The sequence below is a fragment of the Panulirus ornatus genome, chromosome 27 (assembly GCF_036320965.1).
Source record: "Panulirus ornatus isolate Po-2019 chromosome 27, ASM3632096v1, whole genome shotgun sequence".
Taxonomy (NCBI): domain Eukaryota; kingdom Metazoa; phylum Arthropoda; class Malacostraca; order Decapoda; family Palinuridae; genus Panulirus; species Panulirus ornatus.
Genome location: NC_092250.1, coordinates 801,936 through 817,309, shown reverse-complemented (window position 1 = coordinate 817,309; position 15,374 = coordinate 801,936). Strand labels below are relative to the sequence as shown.

Sequence of the window (15,374 nt, the reverse complement as noted above, 5' to 3'; positions counted from 1 at the left end):
TTCAGGATCTTGTATAATAACACACATTTGTTTTAGGTTACAGGAACATGGTGTCTATCACAGTGGATTCTGATGAAATATAATTGTAAAAGTTACTGATGTAATATATATGGTGATGATTATTTTGTTTCTGAAAAATGATCAGGTAGACAGTTTTTACTGATCTCTGAAATGTATCTCAGTATTATGTATTAAACATGTAATCTAGCAGAATATAGCATTTTAGTCTAAAAGTTTTGAAAGTAAGTGAGGATGTGCTTTAAATTAGGTAAACTTTTCTCGGTAACTCTCCTAGTCATGCAAAGAGAAGATTACGATATCCACTAGTATACTAAACAGGTCACTTTGTATTTGATTGATTCTAGATATGGGGATACGCCATTGAAATTGTTAATATAAAAAATAAGAAAACGATAATATTTAAGATAAAAAGAAGTAAATATTGGAAGGGATTAGAATGGTAAGACCAGTTATATACATGTAGCAGAGAAAATTTTATGAAGAGGTGTATGCAGCATTTATAGATGTTTATTTTATATGTATATAGGAGAGAAAGAATACTTTCCACGTATTTCCTGCGTGTCGTAGAAGGCGACTAAAAGGGGAGGGAGCGGGGGGGCTGGAAATCCTCCCCTGTTTTTTTTTTCTTTTTAAAGAAGGAACAGAGAAGGGGGCCAGATGAGGATATTCCCTCAAAGGCCCAGTCCTCTGTTCTTAGCGCTACCTCGCTAATACGGGAAATGGCGCTACCTCATGCACATATGGGGGGAGGGGGCTGTCATTTCATGTGTGGCGGGGTGGTGACGGGAATGATTATGGGCAGACAGTATAAATTATGTACATGTGTATATATGTACATGTCTTTGTGTGTATATATATATGTATACGTTGAGATGTATAGGTATGTATATGTGCGTGTGTGGACGTGTATGTATATACATGGTTATGCGGGTGGATTGGGCCATTCTTTTGTCTGTTTCCTTGTGCTACCTCGCTAATGCGGGAGACAGCGATAAAGTATGATAAATAGATAGATATATATATAAAGGTAAAAGGCAAAAGAGAGTTTATGCAGTACTTGTGGATTTGAAAAGTCTATGATAGAGTTAATTGGAAAGGCCTTTTGGAAATTCTGACTGCATGATGTCACTAGAAGACTTCTAAATGCTGTTTGAAGTTATTTTTTTTATGGAAGTCTTTCCATTGGAATTTGGCATCCAATGCCCTTTTAAGGAATTCTTAGTGAGGAGACGGTAAGGTAAAAAGGCCGAAAAGAATTGGTCCAATTTGATATAGTCTGCTGGGGCAAATGTGTAGATTTTCCTTTCATTGCTGGGGCAGGCTTTTGGATCCAATGAGATAATTGACCCACCTTGTAATATGTTAAAGAAATGCTCTACCTAATTCATCCTATGGTAAAATTAGTTTTGGTGAGGAAGTGTTTATGTTTTGACTCTCCACTGAAATAGGCAGGTGAGGCTTATCTTAGAATGGAGCAGATGAATCGGATGGAAAAGATATAAGGAAAATCTTTTTGTTTTCTGAAAATGGTGGCAGTAAGTGTTCTGAGACCTTTGGAATTCAGGATAGGTTTTTACATATTTTGTACAGTAAGAGAGTATGATTTACTGTAAAAGATCTAGATATTGTAAGTGATGATGACTCACTGAATTTTACTCTTTGCAAATCTATTTTAGGGTCTTACAAACTGAAGACGACTTACGAACAGGGATGTACAAAGTTCTTGAACATCTCCGGGACCATGAAGATGCTTGGCCGTTTCATGATCCCGTTGAAGAGGAATATGCACCCAACTACTATGCAGTCATTCGAAGACCCATGCATATATCTAGGGTTAGTACCTGAAAACAAGGTTCAGTTAAGTTGAGAGAAATGCTGTTGATCAAAATGCCAACAGAGGTTTCTTCCCATGCCAGATAGGTTAAAGAATTTATTGGTTCACAAAATTTTGTAATGGCTTTTCATTTTGGAAATTTGCCATTCAGTTGACTCACTGTGATGTGAAAAATTGTCTATGGATTTGATTCTGCTTGGTCCTTCCTATACTTGTAAAGACTTCAAAGAATCCATTTTTTTTTTTTTTTACTTATTTACTGTCATTCATCATGAGTTAGCACATGCCGTACTAATTTTGAAACCCCATTTCCTTTTTATTATGTTCAGTGTTATTTTGATGGTTATGTGAACAGTAATTCCCTCTCGATAACTTTTTATAACCTGATCTTTTCCCCGTGTGGTAAAATTTGTATTTGCTTATTGTTCTGAGATCTCATACCAATTTGATTGATCAATACAATGTACAGAAAAGAAGTTGCTTTGTTGTGTGGCATGTCAGTCACTGTTGCTGTGTGGTACCTGGATTAAGAGTTTATTATGTTTTCAGATGGAGGAACGCCTAGATGCTGGGTACTACACCAATGTTGAAATGCTTGAAGGAGACTTTAAACTTATGATGGACAATTGTAAACTTTATAATGGTCCGGAGAGTGGTGAGTTTTTTCATTGAGTCCTTTATTTTTTGTTATGTTGAAAGTATGGCAGTTACATAAGGATCAATGTGTCTGCTGTGATGTATGTGTTTAAGGGAGGAGGAAATTTTCTAACATCTTTCATAACTTGTTATGACTTACTGGATTATGCAAAATTTATTGCTCATTTCACAAGAACTTATACAATCATGATAGTTTGGAAAGTGCATCACAGTATATGATGGCAAAAACTGCAGACTTTAATAGGCAAGACACTTTCAAGTTTGCTGTACATTTGAGCTTATTTCTGTCATACATAAATTCACTTCTTTAGAGGAATCAGATGTGATCCTGCTGTCCAGTGAGAGGGGATGGGAGAGGTTCTCTGGCATCACTGAACAATGGATTTGATTATTGGTGGTTCACTTAATCCACAAAAATGGAAGCATGTTCATGATCTTTCCCTCGCAAATGAGATGTGACCCTGATTTCAAAGTGTGCCTGATACATTGTAGGCAATGTCTCAGTAGTGTATTAGTCGTTGGCAGAACCTTTTATATGCCACAAAAGTAGATTGATTAGAGAAATTTGGGAATGACCTATCCTGTTTATATCAAGCATATTTCACAGCAGTAGGTGCCTCAGCGACTTGCACATCAGACAACCCCTGTGTATTAACAGTAAGTTGTCAGTTGATAGATATGTAAAATATTCTGGTCTGCATCTTTTGTAGCAGCATATGTCACTGTCAGGACGAGGTTAAAAAGCCATGAAAACATGATATTTATATGCTTTACTTTCCCTGTTATGGTATGTTTTCTCAGCACAGCGAAGTGTTCATATAGAACCTCCCTCCCTATGTACCCCAAAATCTTTTTCCAGGAACTCACCTTTTTCACATTTGTACCCCTATCTATACTCAGTCTATCTACCAGGTTTTGCCCGTATATGATTTCACTTGCTTCACATACAAAACCCCTTTTAGTCATTCACCTTACATGTGTTATTTTTAAGCGACTCAAACATCAGAGTATTCCATCTTTAGATTATTGTAGATTTACTTTTACTTCATGTATCCTTTTGTTTTGTGTAATAGAAAAGCCCATACATGCATTTATTGACATAGAGTAGCTGCTACTCATAGGTAAAGAAAATTCCTGTCAGATTTGAAACAGTTTCATGATAGTTAGGATTTGCCTCTGATTTCATTACATTCAGTTTTGAGTGTTAAGTTAATGATAAGAATATTGATAATTTTGAAAGATATTTTCTAGCTCATGAATAATCATCTAAATCCTTTTTGAGATTATAGGTGGTTGCTTAGGTTGTGGTATTCAATTCTGTTCATTAATATTTGGTGATATTTCATTTTCAGAATACACGCACATGGCTTACTCTCTTGAGAAGGTGTTTGCGAAGCTAAAAGCTAAGTACCTTGAAGCTGACCTTTCCTCTGATGAAGAAATGTACATTGACATGAGTTATGAGCAAGCATCAAAGAGAAAGAAGAAGAGAAGAAGCAACAGCGATGAAAAAGAAAATACAAGAATAGACGGTGGAAAGGGTACACCAAAGAAGAGAGGACGTAAGAAGAAGAAAGTTGGAAGAAAGCCAAAAGAGAAACACAATAATGATTTGAATATAACAACTGAGAAAGAAAAAGAATGGAAAAAAGGTAAATATAGCAGAGAAAAGGACAAAGAGAAAGAGAAAAAGAACAAAGATAAACCAAAGATTGATGAATATGAGTTCCGTGATGATGATGAGGAGGAAGATGATGATGATGAGGATGAGTTTGAGGAGCCTCCACTTCTAGTGAGGGAAGATCCTTACCCTGAAGAAGATGATGAAATGGAGGAGGATGAGGAAATGGCAGAAGAACCTGACTCTATTACTGAAGATCCCCGCAAAGAAGAGATAATAATTAAGAGCAAAGTGGGAAGACCGAGAAAGGAAGATGTAAGCAAAAAAATAATTGTTAATGATGATGTTGATGACGATGATGATGATGATGATGTTGAACCAGATGTATGCTTGTATTATAATAATAACGATTATAGAAGTGATGAGGAAGAAAATGATGATGAAAAAAGTAATGCAGACTATCTAAGTGAAAGGCATAATGAATTGTTTGGTGAAATAGATGATATTGAGGATGATGATGATGATGAGGAGGAGGATGATGATGATGATGATGAAGATGATGATGTACAGGAGGTGGGGGAAGAAGAGGAGGAAGAAACACTTGTAAAAATTAGTGAAAAAACTAAGCATAATCATTCAGGGAAACAAAGTAAAAAGAAAGGTGGCATAGGTAAAGACAAAGAAAAGAAGAAGCACAGACATGGTGACAAGCATGAAAAACATCATCATCACCATCATCATCATCATCACCATCACAAAAGCAAATCAAAAGAGGGGAAGCATCACAAAAAGAAGAATAAGCACGCAGCAGAAAAGGACTCCAAGAAGATTCTTAAAGTAGAGGATGTGTATGATTATTCTGAGGAAGAAGACCAGGAGGAACCGCTGGAGGAAAGAGACGGAACGAAAGTGACCCTAAAAACCAAAGAAGAGGCAGGCAAGAAAAAAAAGAAAATCAAACACCGAGGGAAACATGAGAAGCACGGTAAACATCACGAAAAACAAGAAAAGCATGAGAAGCATAAAGAAGGTAAGGTGAAGGAGAGTAAGAAGGAAAGCAAAAAGAAAAATAGCAAGAAAAAGAAGATTCCTGCAAAGAATATGGCTGCGATTGATGCTCTTTCTGCAGCTACTGAGCAGACACTGAAGGTATTGTTAATTGTTTATGTAGTTGCTGTTGTCATTATTGTGCTATCTTTTAATTATGATTCAGGGTTTTAGGTCCAATATTTTGCACTAGATAGGAAGTCTGTTGTGTGTTCTTGATGATACTAGTATTATCTGTAAATGATTGTTGCATATGCTATCCCTCTGAAAGTATAGGAAAGGGCATTAGATGTAAGAGGTGTATGTACTCAAGTGCCATTTCCAATCATAAAGCAGTTGGTAGTCATCCCCTTGGGTATAGGGAGGGTTAGCGATGGCTGCATGGTGAACTAGCACGTCAGTGGTTGTCAAGTTGCACTTCTCTAACCCAGAAATCTGTCTTTTCTCTCTGTCTCACCTACATGCAGATTGCTGACACTCATTCCACAAACATGCAATCTCTCCTTCTAACAAACTATACTTGGCAATGCTTAACTCACACAACTCATTCTTTGTAGCTAGATTTTCTTGTGGTGAGTATTGTGTGCTAAACTTATCTTTCGGAAAAATGGTGAGGGCAGTAGATAGAAGTATTTGGTAGGAACACTAGGCTGAAGCATTAGGTAGGAACATTAGGATGAAGTAGTTGAAAGGAGAATTAGGCAGAAGCATTTGGTAGAAGTAGGAGGTTGGAACATTAGACAGGAATATTAGATAGATGCATTAGGTAGAAGTAGTTGGTAGGAACACTAGGAAGGAGCCTTTGGAAACTGCGCTAGAGTTGCCTTCTGCCAGTGAGGCACTAAAAGTTAAGAATCAGCATTGGAGTTCACCATTTATGGAGACTCTTTTGCCATGGCGAAGCCCCTTGAGGGAGTTCCAGTAGAATTATAGTGAGCAAATATTTTCATTGAACCCTTCTCTTGTGCACATATGGCCTGATGTGTCTTCCATGCCCATAGTCATCTCCAACTTTTTTTCTGCTTATTGCAAGTACATTTTGCTATCAACAACCTGCCTCACCAGTAGACTAATAGTTCTGCCATATATTCTATTTTTTTCCTTGTATCTGCAGTATTTTCTTTCCATTTTTGTTATTTCAACGAAGATGAGTCGAACAAAATGTTTTGTGTAAATGTTAAGGTTGAATATGAATTTTACAAGGTATTTGTATTTCTCAGGATATAACATCAATGCTGGATGACTCAACTGTTCCACGCATAAGTGAATATTCTTCTGCCAGTAACTCTCCATCACACAAAGTTACAGCTGAAGAGTTTGAGGCTATTGCTTACAAAATTGAAGCTGAATATCGACGAAAGCTGATGATGGATGAACCAAAGGATAAGGATAAGAAAGCACATAAAAAGAAGAAAAGGAAGAATGGTGATGGAGTTGATGGAGAAGAAGAACCAAAGAAGAAAAAATTGAAAAAGGAAAAGAAAGTGGAAAATGATAAGGATAATTTGGATAATACTAAGGAACTTTTTAAAGACATTAAGGATGGAAGAATAAAGCCAGGGGCTATTATTAAATCAAAAGACATTGCAAAGAAAGAAGGTGTTGTTAAGAAAGAAACAAAAAGTTCTACTGAAGGGAAGCCAAAAGCAAAAACCCACCCTTTTGGGAAGATTAATAAGCAGGAACATTCAAAGTTGACCACACTTATAGCAAAAGCCAAAGAATCACGTATTGGGCTGGTACCAAATAGTGAGGTAGGAGACAGTCCTAAGCTTAGTTTAGGCAGTATTATCCTCTCAGGGGACATTGGCACTGGTATGAAGTCATCACATGAAGCTAATAGTACTGATGAGGAAGAGAAATGGGAACCAAAAGAGAAGTGGGATAGCCCGTGGGAAAACAGATGGGAAAAATTGCCAGAAAAGGAGGAAGCTCCATCTGTAAGAGAAGAAGAGGAAAAGGAAGAAATACCAGAAGTGGAAGACTTTACTGAGAGGATTACTGAAGAACCACCCCCAACCCCTAGGGCTCCAGAGATAAAACAGGAGCGAGCAACACCCAATTTGAGTGCGTGGTTTAAAGCCTTCGGCACTCCCAAGCTGTCATCTGCTGGTCCCAAGAAGATGCCAGATGACCAGATTGACAGCCCAAAGGAAGCAGATGATACCGAAGTTATTAATGTTGATGATGAGGGTGAAACAGAGGAAGCTGAACCTTGCACACTAGATGAACCACCACCATCATTGCTTCCACCAGCCAGCCCTGAACCTCCAGTTTCTCCTGAGCCGCCAGTGTCTCCTGAGAAACCCCCTGAGACCCCGTGGTATGAAAAATTAGATGAAAAATTAGAAGATGAACCAATTTGGAAAAAAAGGAAGGTATGTTTACACAGTTATTTTTGTTTTTGCTGTTATTATTAGTTTGATTTTTGAATAGTTAATTGAAGCTTTAGAATATGGATATATGAATATATGTATATATATATATACAGAAATGGTCATTTATCTTTTAACTAATATGAAATTCTTATGAATACAGTAATATACTACACAACTATATACCTGCTAAAGAACCTTCCACTGATAACATACTAACTTACACCACTATATCAAGAGTTCAGCATTTTGTAAATTATTCTGTATGTGACTGTAACAGAACCAAAATGTTCTCACCAACTTAATCTTAGACCTTTTTAATCACGAAGATGAAACTATAAGTGTGATATTGTCACAAATATGTACATTATATTTTTTTATCTAAAGAAAATTATTGACCAAGTACTGATGGTGTTTGATTGTATAGCAGAATTAAGGTTCTTAACCAGACCTGAGGAATTTTGAACAATATGTAATATATACATAAAGACTTATCAGACATCTTTATGTATCTTTCATCGGCTCTTAGGATTTTAGAATACATTCAACTGTCTTTGCTTTGAAGTTTTCGTAGATTTGTAGATTCACATATCTAGATTAACATTTGATTTAAGTGATGTCTTGATATTGATTGACTTACTCTACCGTGTTTTTGAGTTATATACATCAGCATTTAAATTTCCAATTTTTCACTAGATGGAAGACCAAGAATATACAATCCGGGACTGCAATATGGTAAGACTTTATCTATAATGACCATTATTTTCTCTATAACTTAATATTTCTCTGTACTTTTTCATTGTATATCTAAATCTGTTGGACTGGTACTTTTAAGAATATTTTGGCGAAAAAAATGGTCAATAGATAATGAATGGAATACACTGTATGAAGCACCATCCATGCTTTGTCCCTTGCATTCTACAAGGGGGACAAGGTGACGTTGCAGTGGCGACAGTTAGCGTGGCTAGTAAAATTTGTTCACCCTTTTAATTAGTACATGTCCATTTTATTGGAGTTAGCACAGTATTTTAATTTGTTTTGTGTGATGATACATTAAACAGGATTAAGGGTTCACTGCACAAGCAAATCCAGAGCTGGGGTTGTTTATCAGCTCTATGTAGAGGATGCTATGCTGAGCCATAGCATGCACAGTGCTAGTCACATGCCATCATGGGTCCAAGTCTACCTCACTACCTTATAACATAGAGGTTACTACCCATATACACAGGTAATTGTAGGAACATTGTTAGCTAGCAATCTGTCCGATCTTTATGTTCCATTTCTTTTTCTCTCTTCTGTCTCACTATATACAAACCTTACTACATTCCAGTTTGCATGAGTTGGAAGAGATACACTCAGTCTAACAGAAAAACTGTAATTAGATAGATAGTTTGAACTAATCAGTCTTAAGAATACTGCAACAAAACTAAAATTGTACATATCCCCATGTGTGAATGTAAAAGAGTGAACTGGGACTTATGTATTACCAGAAAGTTCATATCGATTCACTCTGCATATCAGCGAGTCTCACATCTATCTCTTTTCCACATTCATACATAATCTGTTTCCACTGTGCACCGTCACCAGTCATTACTCTCTTAGAATCTGTTGGCATACCCATTCGCCAAATCTGTTCCTATTATATGTGGTGTTCCTTCTCACTGTTCACATACCATCAGCTATGCTGTCATCTTCTTCCTCGTTATTTTATACGTATTCTATGAGCTCAGTCTGTCTCAGCATCCTTTTATCCATAAAAGTTTTTAATGACCTCTGCCATCTTGCTTCCCTTTTTAGCATCACCTTTCTTTGTTCCACATCATTGAATTTTTTTTTTTTGTACATTGTTGTATAGATTAATGATATGTTTTTATGGGCAGAAAGGTTAGAAATACTAATGTGTAGCCTCAATTTGAACAAGTTGGGTTGGAAACCATTGTAAGTGAAGCTCAAAAATTTTAGTGAATGCTACGTAGACTGCAGTGCTTGACCATTAAGGGGTTGACCGTCTTGTTTACATATCGTTATCACCACCACACTTGCAGCCCTATTTATAAAGATGGCCTTATTTGCTTCCGAAAGAGGTTTGCATTCTTTCCAAGTAGCAAGTGCATGGCAATCGATGATTACTACAATTATGAAAAACGGAGAGCCTTTTGACAAGTTTAAGATGTAATGTATCATGAAGTTCCTGATGCTACCTCATTGAGATGGGAAAGGCAAGCATGTTTTTATTATAAAAAGAAAAAGAATTCAAGATTATCATTGAATGCATTAATCAAGGCATGTAACCTATTTCCCTGCTGGTGATGAATGGTCAGATTCAATTCTAGCACAAAGGAAGAATAAGACATAGGTTTCACACAATATGAATCATGGGAACTACACTAAAAATAGTTTCTGCAAGATGTTCATCCGCCAGGACTGGTGTTTTAAAATAATGTGGAAGTAGAGATTGTTGAAGAAAATGTTGTTTAGCATGAGTAGGTTTTGTCTTTGAACTGCTCATGTAGAGAGACAGTAGAGCATATTGTTGTAATTGTTATTTAGATATATTTATTTTAAGATGTTAATGGTTTCTATTGAATGATCTTTTGTGTGTCTGTATTTGCATTTATTTCATAGTGCATGATCAAAAATATGAGCCATCTCTAGGCTTCTGCCTGCCAGAGCTAATGACTTCTGTGGCCTGTTCATTATTACTTTCATGGTTGTGTGTGTTAATCTATCTCATCTCTCTAGACTTTTCATGCAGATCCTTCTGCCGTGGCATTCTTTCAAGAAGGAAATGGTTTAAGAGGAGTTAAACAATAATAGTTTGCCTTGACTGTGATCATACTTTGTTGCTTTTGGTATATGTGCAGTTGATGACAAAATGTCTGTGGAAGTTTTCTTAATTGGTTTCTTTGTGCCTCTTCAAGCATCTTCATATGTGAAGGCATTTTGACTTTTAGCAGCAGATATGTGTTTTCACTGACTTAGAGTACTTAATGTCTTCTTTCTTTTCTTTCATACTATTCGCCATTTCCTGCATTAGCAAGGTAGCGTTAGGAACAGAGGACTGGGCCTTTGAGGGAATATCCTCAATATCCTTAATGTCTTATGGGGTGTAAAATAGCCTCCCTGCAGGATTATGAGATATCATATACAGGAGTTGACTTGCTGTCATTGGACTGAACCAGGGCTTATGAAGCAGCCGGGGAAACTACAGCAAGGGCTGCGGAGCCTGTTTGCAGATATGGGACTGTGGTTTTGGTGCATTACACATGCCAGCTAGAGAATGGGTGCGAGTGAATGAAGCCTTTCCTTCGTCTGTTAATGGTGCTGTCTCTCTAATGTGGGGGAAAAAAAACCAGCAAAAGAGTGTACAAAGAAAATGAGATCAATGATGTTAGATGATGCAAAAGATCTTGTATGTTAAATAGCTCAGCTAATACTGACTGAGTTTTGCTTTTTGTTGTAGATGTATTTGGAGCTGAGTATTAGGGTGTCTTGTTTCAAGTTAAAAGTGTTCTCAGCATACTTATCTTGTTTTTGTACTTGCAACACAATTTTATTTAGTGATGATGGACATGAAAATTAGGATCTTTTGGATGAGTTTGCTGTGCAGTCCTTTTTCTTTGGCCTGTAACTGAATTTATTGGTTGTCAAAGATGTGCTTGAACTGTTGGTTGATTGTCAAAGATGTACTTGAACATCTGTGTTGCTTTAAACTGTTAGAGTAAGAGGGACATATCAAAAGTGCCCGTGTCTTTATTATTTGTCACATTGACGGTGTTATATGTTAACTTCGATTAATTTTTTCTTGATGTTAAAACTCATTATTGTTGGTCATAGAACCTTGTTTTTGGATTTACAGACTGAAACCTGGTATTTCCAATCATACAGATAGAAATCAGAAAGAGGACTTGAAGTTTTGTGTTAATTGATCAATGTTGGAATGAATTTGTATTATTTGAAATATTAGACTGAGGAGTGTGTAATAGTTAAAGCTTCTTTTCTGTCTTTTTAGCAATCACTGGAGTTTAGCATGATTTAAATCTGTGTTGCCTTTCCCATTAATCTAATTATTTTTCACTTTAAAGTGTCTTTACTGCTTTTTCACATTTATAGAAGTGCAGTCACATACAATCTCTCTTTTGAAGTAAGTATTTTTTTTTTTTTTTACTTGTTTGATTCTTTGATGTACAGCTTTTTTTCTAAGTTAGCACCTTTTTGAGCCACTGAGGAATGCATACAGAATTGTTCAACCTCATGCTTTGCTTATCCTTACTGTTCACGGGCAGATATGGTGCTGATTTTAGTGCTCTGTGAAGAAATTTTGTGGCACAAACACATGATTAGTGCTCTATTGTATTCTTTGACTAAAAGAAATTGAAAAAAAAAAAAATTCTGCACATAAAATGTTTCCTTAATTGGTATATTTTTGTCTGCTCATAAGATCTTTACTAATGGATCAGGCAGTATTAATAGATTATGATGTCACAAGAGAGAGGTCATGATCTGTTTGTAGATTGTTGATGCACTGCTTGATGGTAAGCTGTTAGCTACACTGCATGATATGTGATGGTACTTTTTTCCTGGCAATGAATAAGCGATAGGCATGTCGTCTGTTCTGTAACCTGATTAGATCACTTGCTTTGCCAAACATCTTTGCCAATATCTCACACAACACAGGCGGGTCACGTAAAAATTTGACCATTCAGAACAGGAAATATTGGTTTCGGAAGTATTTTTTCAGAATCCTTTTTTTCTGTTCCCAGGCTATACATATTGTTTTCTCTGTTGCCTGGAGATTCCCTTTCCCCTCCGGTAATTTGAATATTATCTGCAATAAATTCCTTTTGGACAATTATTTAGAATGTAATTAATACAAAGGAAGTTGCAGAGTACTGTTGAAATTGTTGATCTTCTTTTACATAGTCGTCCTTGTGAATTGAGTATGAATTAGTCTCACCTTTCTGCCCATCTCAGAAAACATTTTGATGGAAAGACACGTTATTGTGGTAGATTACAAGTTATGAAGATGGAGCAGCGCCCTTTCCCCATCTTAAGTTTCAGTGTTATGGCATGTGTACACATGAAGTGAAGTGGGTCATGAATGCCTCATCAGTTAAAGTTTTAGGTCAACCATGCACTTTTTTTTTTTTTTGTTTTCATCCACTGGGGACCTCCCCTAAATGAAATGAGGCATAAATCATATTAAACTGTATTTTGTAACAACACTGAAGTGTCCTTCTTTCATGAAAATTAATTTTCAAATGATCTGTTTTTCCTGTGTCTGTACTCATGAAACTTAGGGGTTCGCACCCATTCAAAGCAGATTGAATGAGAACTATGTGGTTGTCTTGCACATTCTTTACTTCTTCCCATTTTCCAGAGCTTCCAAAGCATCATCGACTGTTTCTTGTGCTATTCTGATAATGCCTATGGTCTCCCATTACCATCTTAAAATATCAAGAAATGCCTAAATTCTCTTATCTATTGGTTGTTTATCATTCACATTGATTCTATACAGGGATTGCCGTCTTCAGACACAGTAGCTATAACCTTATGCTCATTTGCACCCAGCATCACTCTTCCATTCTATCCGATTTATGATAAGATTCACTTGAATATTATCATCTACACACAGCTGTCAGTGCCATGATGATTTGACTATACCCCAGATATACCTATTCTAGCAGTACATCAAATATCCAAAATTCCTGGATTTCTATTCTTAGATTTTTTAATGTATTTAGAAAAATACATTAAAAAATTTAACCACAGGGGCATTGAGTTTTTTTTCATAAGCTTCCACACAATTGTGCTCTTTCCTCAAAACAGTTGTATGCACAATGTCACAGTCTTGGTAGATGAATAGGAATGATTAAGATAATGCATGATATAAAAGATTTCGTCTTAACAAAATGACAATATTTTCCAGGTTTTTGAAGTTTCAGCAAATCAGATGTTAGGATTTTTTTTATGATGAATGTGTATGACACAATTATGATGACATTATACAGTGTGGCACACAACAGCATTCCTTTGAAACCATATTCAGCAACACATGCTCTCACGCATGCAGACGAACCAGTCAGCTTGCAGCCATCATCCATTCGTAATATAAAAAACTTGAAATTTTCATGACACATATTCACCTTAACCTGTTTCCCTCATATCAATGAATGCTTCTTACATATTCCTCTTGTGGAAAACTATCTCCACAATGCCAGATGGCAAAACTATTACATAATGAAGTCTTTATATCCAAAGACCCTTTCCCTCCTCTTTTATTTTTTAACCTTACTTTTCTCATGGTTCAACCTTATCTGCTTAGCTAGAAGAAAAAATAAAAAAGTGTTCACTTTCAGATTTTCTAATTTCTGGCACAGTCATCCATTTCATACAACAAATTAATAAGAACTTTCTTTCTGTGATGTGGCTTACTTTCAATTTTTCATGCATATCTAAGATTTCTCTTTATTTCATGTATATTTGTTTTGTCTCCACTCCTCATCACGGTATTTTTTCTTCATATTTTAGTTTTCAATTTTAAAGCACACTACCAAATTTCTTATTTCCTTTTCAAAGTTTTTCAGTCCACTATGGTCACTTGAGTCTCCAACACCTTCTCATTTATTATGGCAAAACCTTTAATCATGATTCCCAAGGAACTCTCTTCCCTTTCACCACCATATGACCATCTTTACCTTTGTTTATACCAAAGACCTGTTTCCTGTGCTTGTTTACTTTTAAAACAAAATTTCTTTCATTGAATTTTTTTTTTTATTTTTATCTTCTCAGGTTTAATATCACTTTATATTTCACTTTCTCTCTTCATTATTTGCTTTTCTCTAATCCTGTGTACTAGCATTTTGCTTGCGTAGTAGATACATGATGGGAGGATTATGCCACTGTGTGATTTTGCTTCAAATGAATTAATATGGTACTTCGAATTCAACTCAGAAATTCACAAGACACCCATGTGCCATCTTTGGGGTAGGATAGGTCAGGAATTGAAACCATGTAAACAGTCATCCACTCCACCAACACCATCACACATGACAGAAGAATTTTGAATTCTTTTGAAAACCTTTGCAGTTAATGTAAACATAGATTATTATGTAGTTGGACCTGGTTGATTCTAAATCAAGTTTGGTATCTGACTTATCTTCAGTTGTGACATGACTGATGTTTCACTGCATTGATGAAGGAAGATTATTATAGACTAATTCAGCATTTTCGTTATAGCTGCTTAGCAGTTTTGAATAGGCTATAGTAGTAAAGGACTTCATTCCAAAGAGAGCCTGTTTGTTTGCATTGTCTCAAAAGCTCGCCTTTTTCTCGTGACTTCAACACTTTGATTTTATGAGGCATATGACATTTTCCAGAGTCTGCCAGCAATCGATTACACTATTAGTGAGAAGTGACTTGCAGGAAGGATTTATCCTGGTAGAAAGTAGTATTGTTAAAGACATTCTCGCTCCACTGGAGCCTATCATTTCCTTAATCCTAGGTAGAATGCAGCCTTCAAACTCTAGGAGATAAAAGGAGTCCAGGAGTTGCATGATAATGATGATCATAAGAATGATAATGATGATTTGTTTGTGGTATTTATGGATCTGGAGAGAGCATAGAGATGCTCATGGAAGTTGTTATGAATATAAGTTATGAAAAGAAAGTTATTAGAGGCAGTGAAGAGATTTTATCAAGAGAGGAGGGAGAGTGTGACAAGTTGTGTGAGATGTCACTTAATCTGTTTGTGGATAGGTTTTGTAAGGGTGATAAATGCATGCGCTTGTCAAGCCAAGTAAGGAGTGGTATGACGATG

General features: G+C 36.2%; 1 protein-coding gene across 2 annotated transcripts in view; it reads left to right on the top strand.

The window, feature by feature from the left end:
• The window catches only part of LOC139757513 (uncharacterized), a 51,370-nt gene that overhangs the window by 24,102 nt on the left and 11,894 nt on the right, over window positions 1-15,374 (top strand). For both annotated transcript variants that reach the window (XM_071678025.1, XM_071678026.1), the window contains 5 exons: window positions 1,698-1,854; window positions 2,405-2,510; window positions 3,865-5,282; window positions 6,401-7,558; window positions 8,252-8,290. In XM_071678025.1, the coding sequence (XP_071534126.1) occupies window positions 1,698-1,854; window positions 2,405-2,510; window positions 3,865-5,282; window positions 6,401-7,558; window positions 8,252-8,290 (2,878 nt within the window). The remainder of the gene's footprint in view (window positions 1-1,697; window positions 1,855-2,404; window positions 2,511-3,864; window positions 5,283-6,400; window positions 7,559-8,251; window positions 8,291-15,374) is intronic.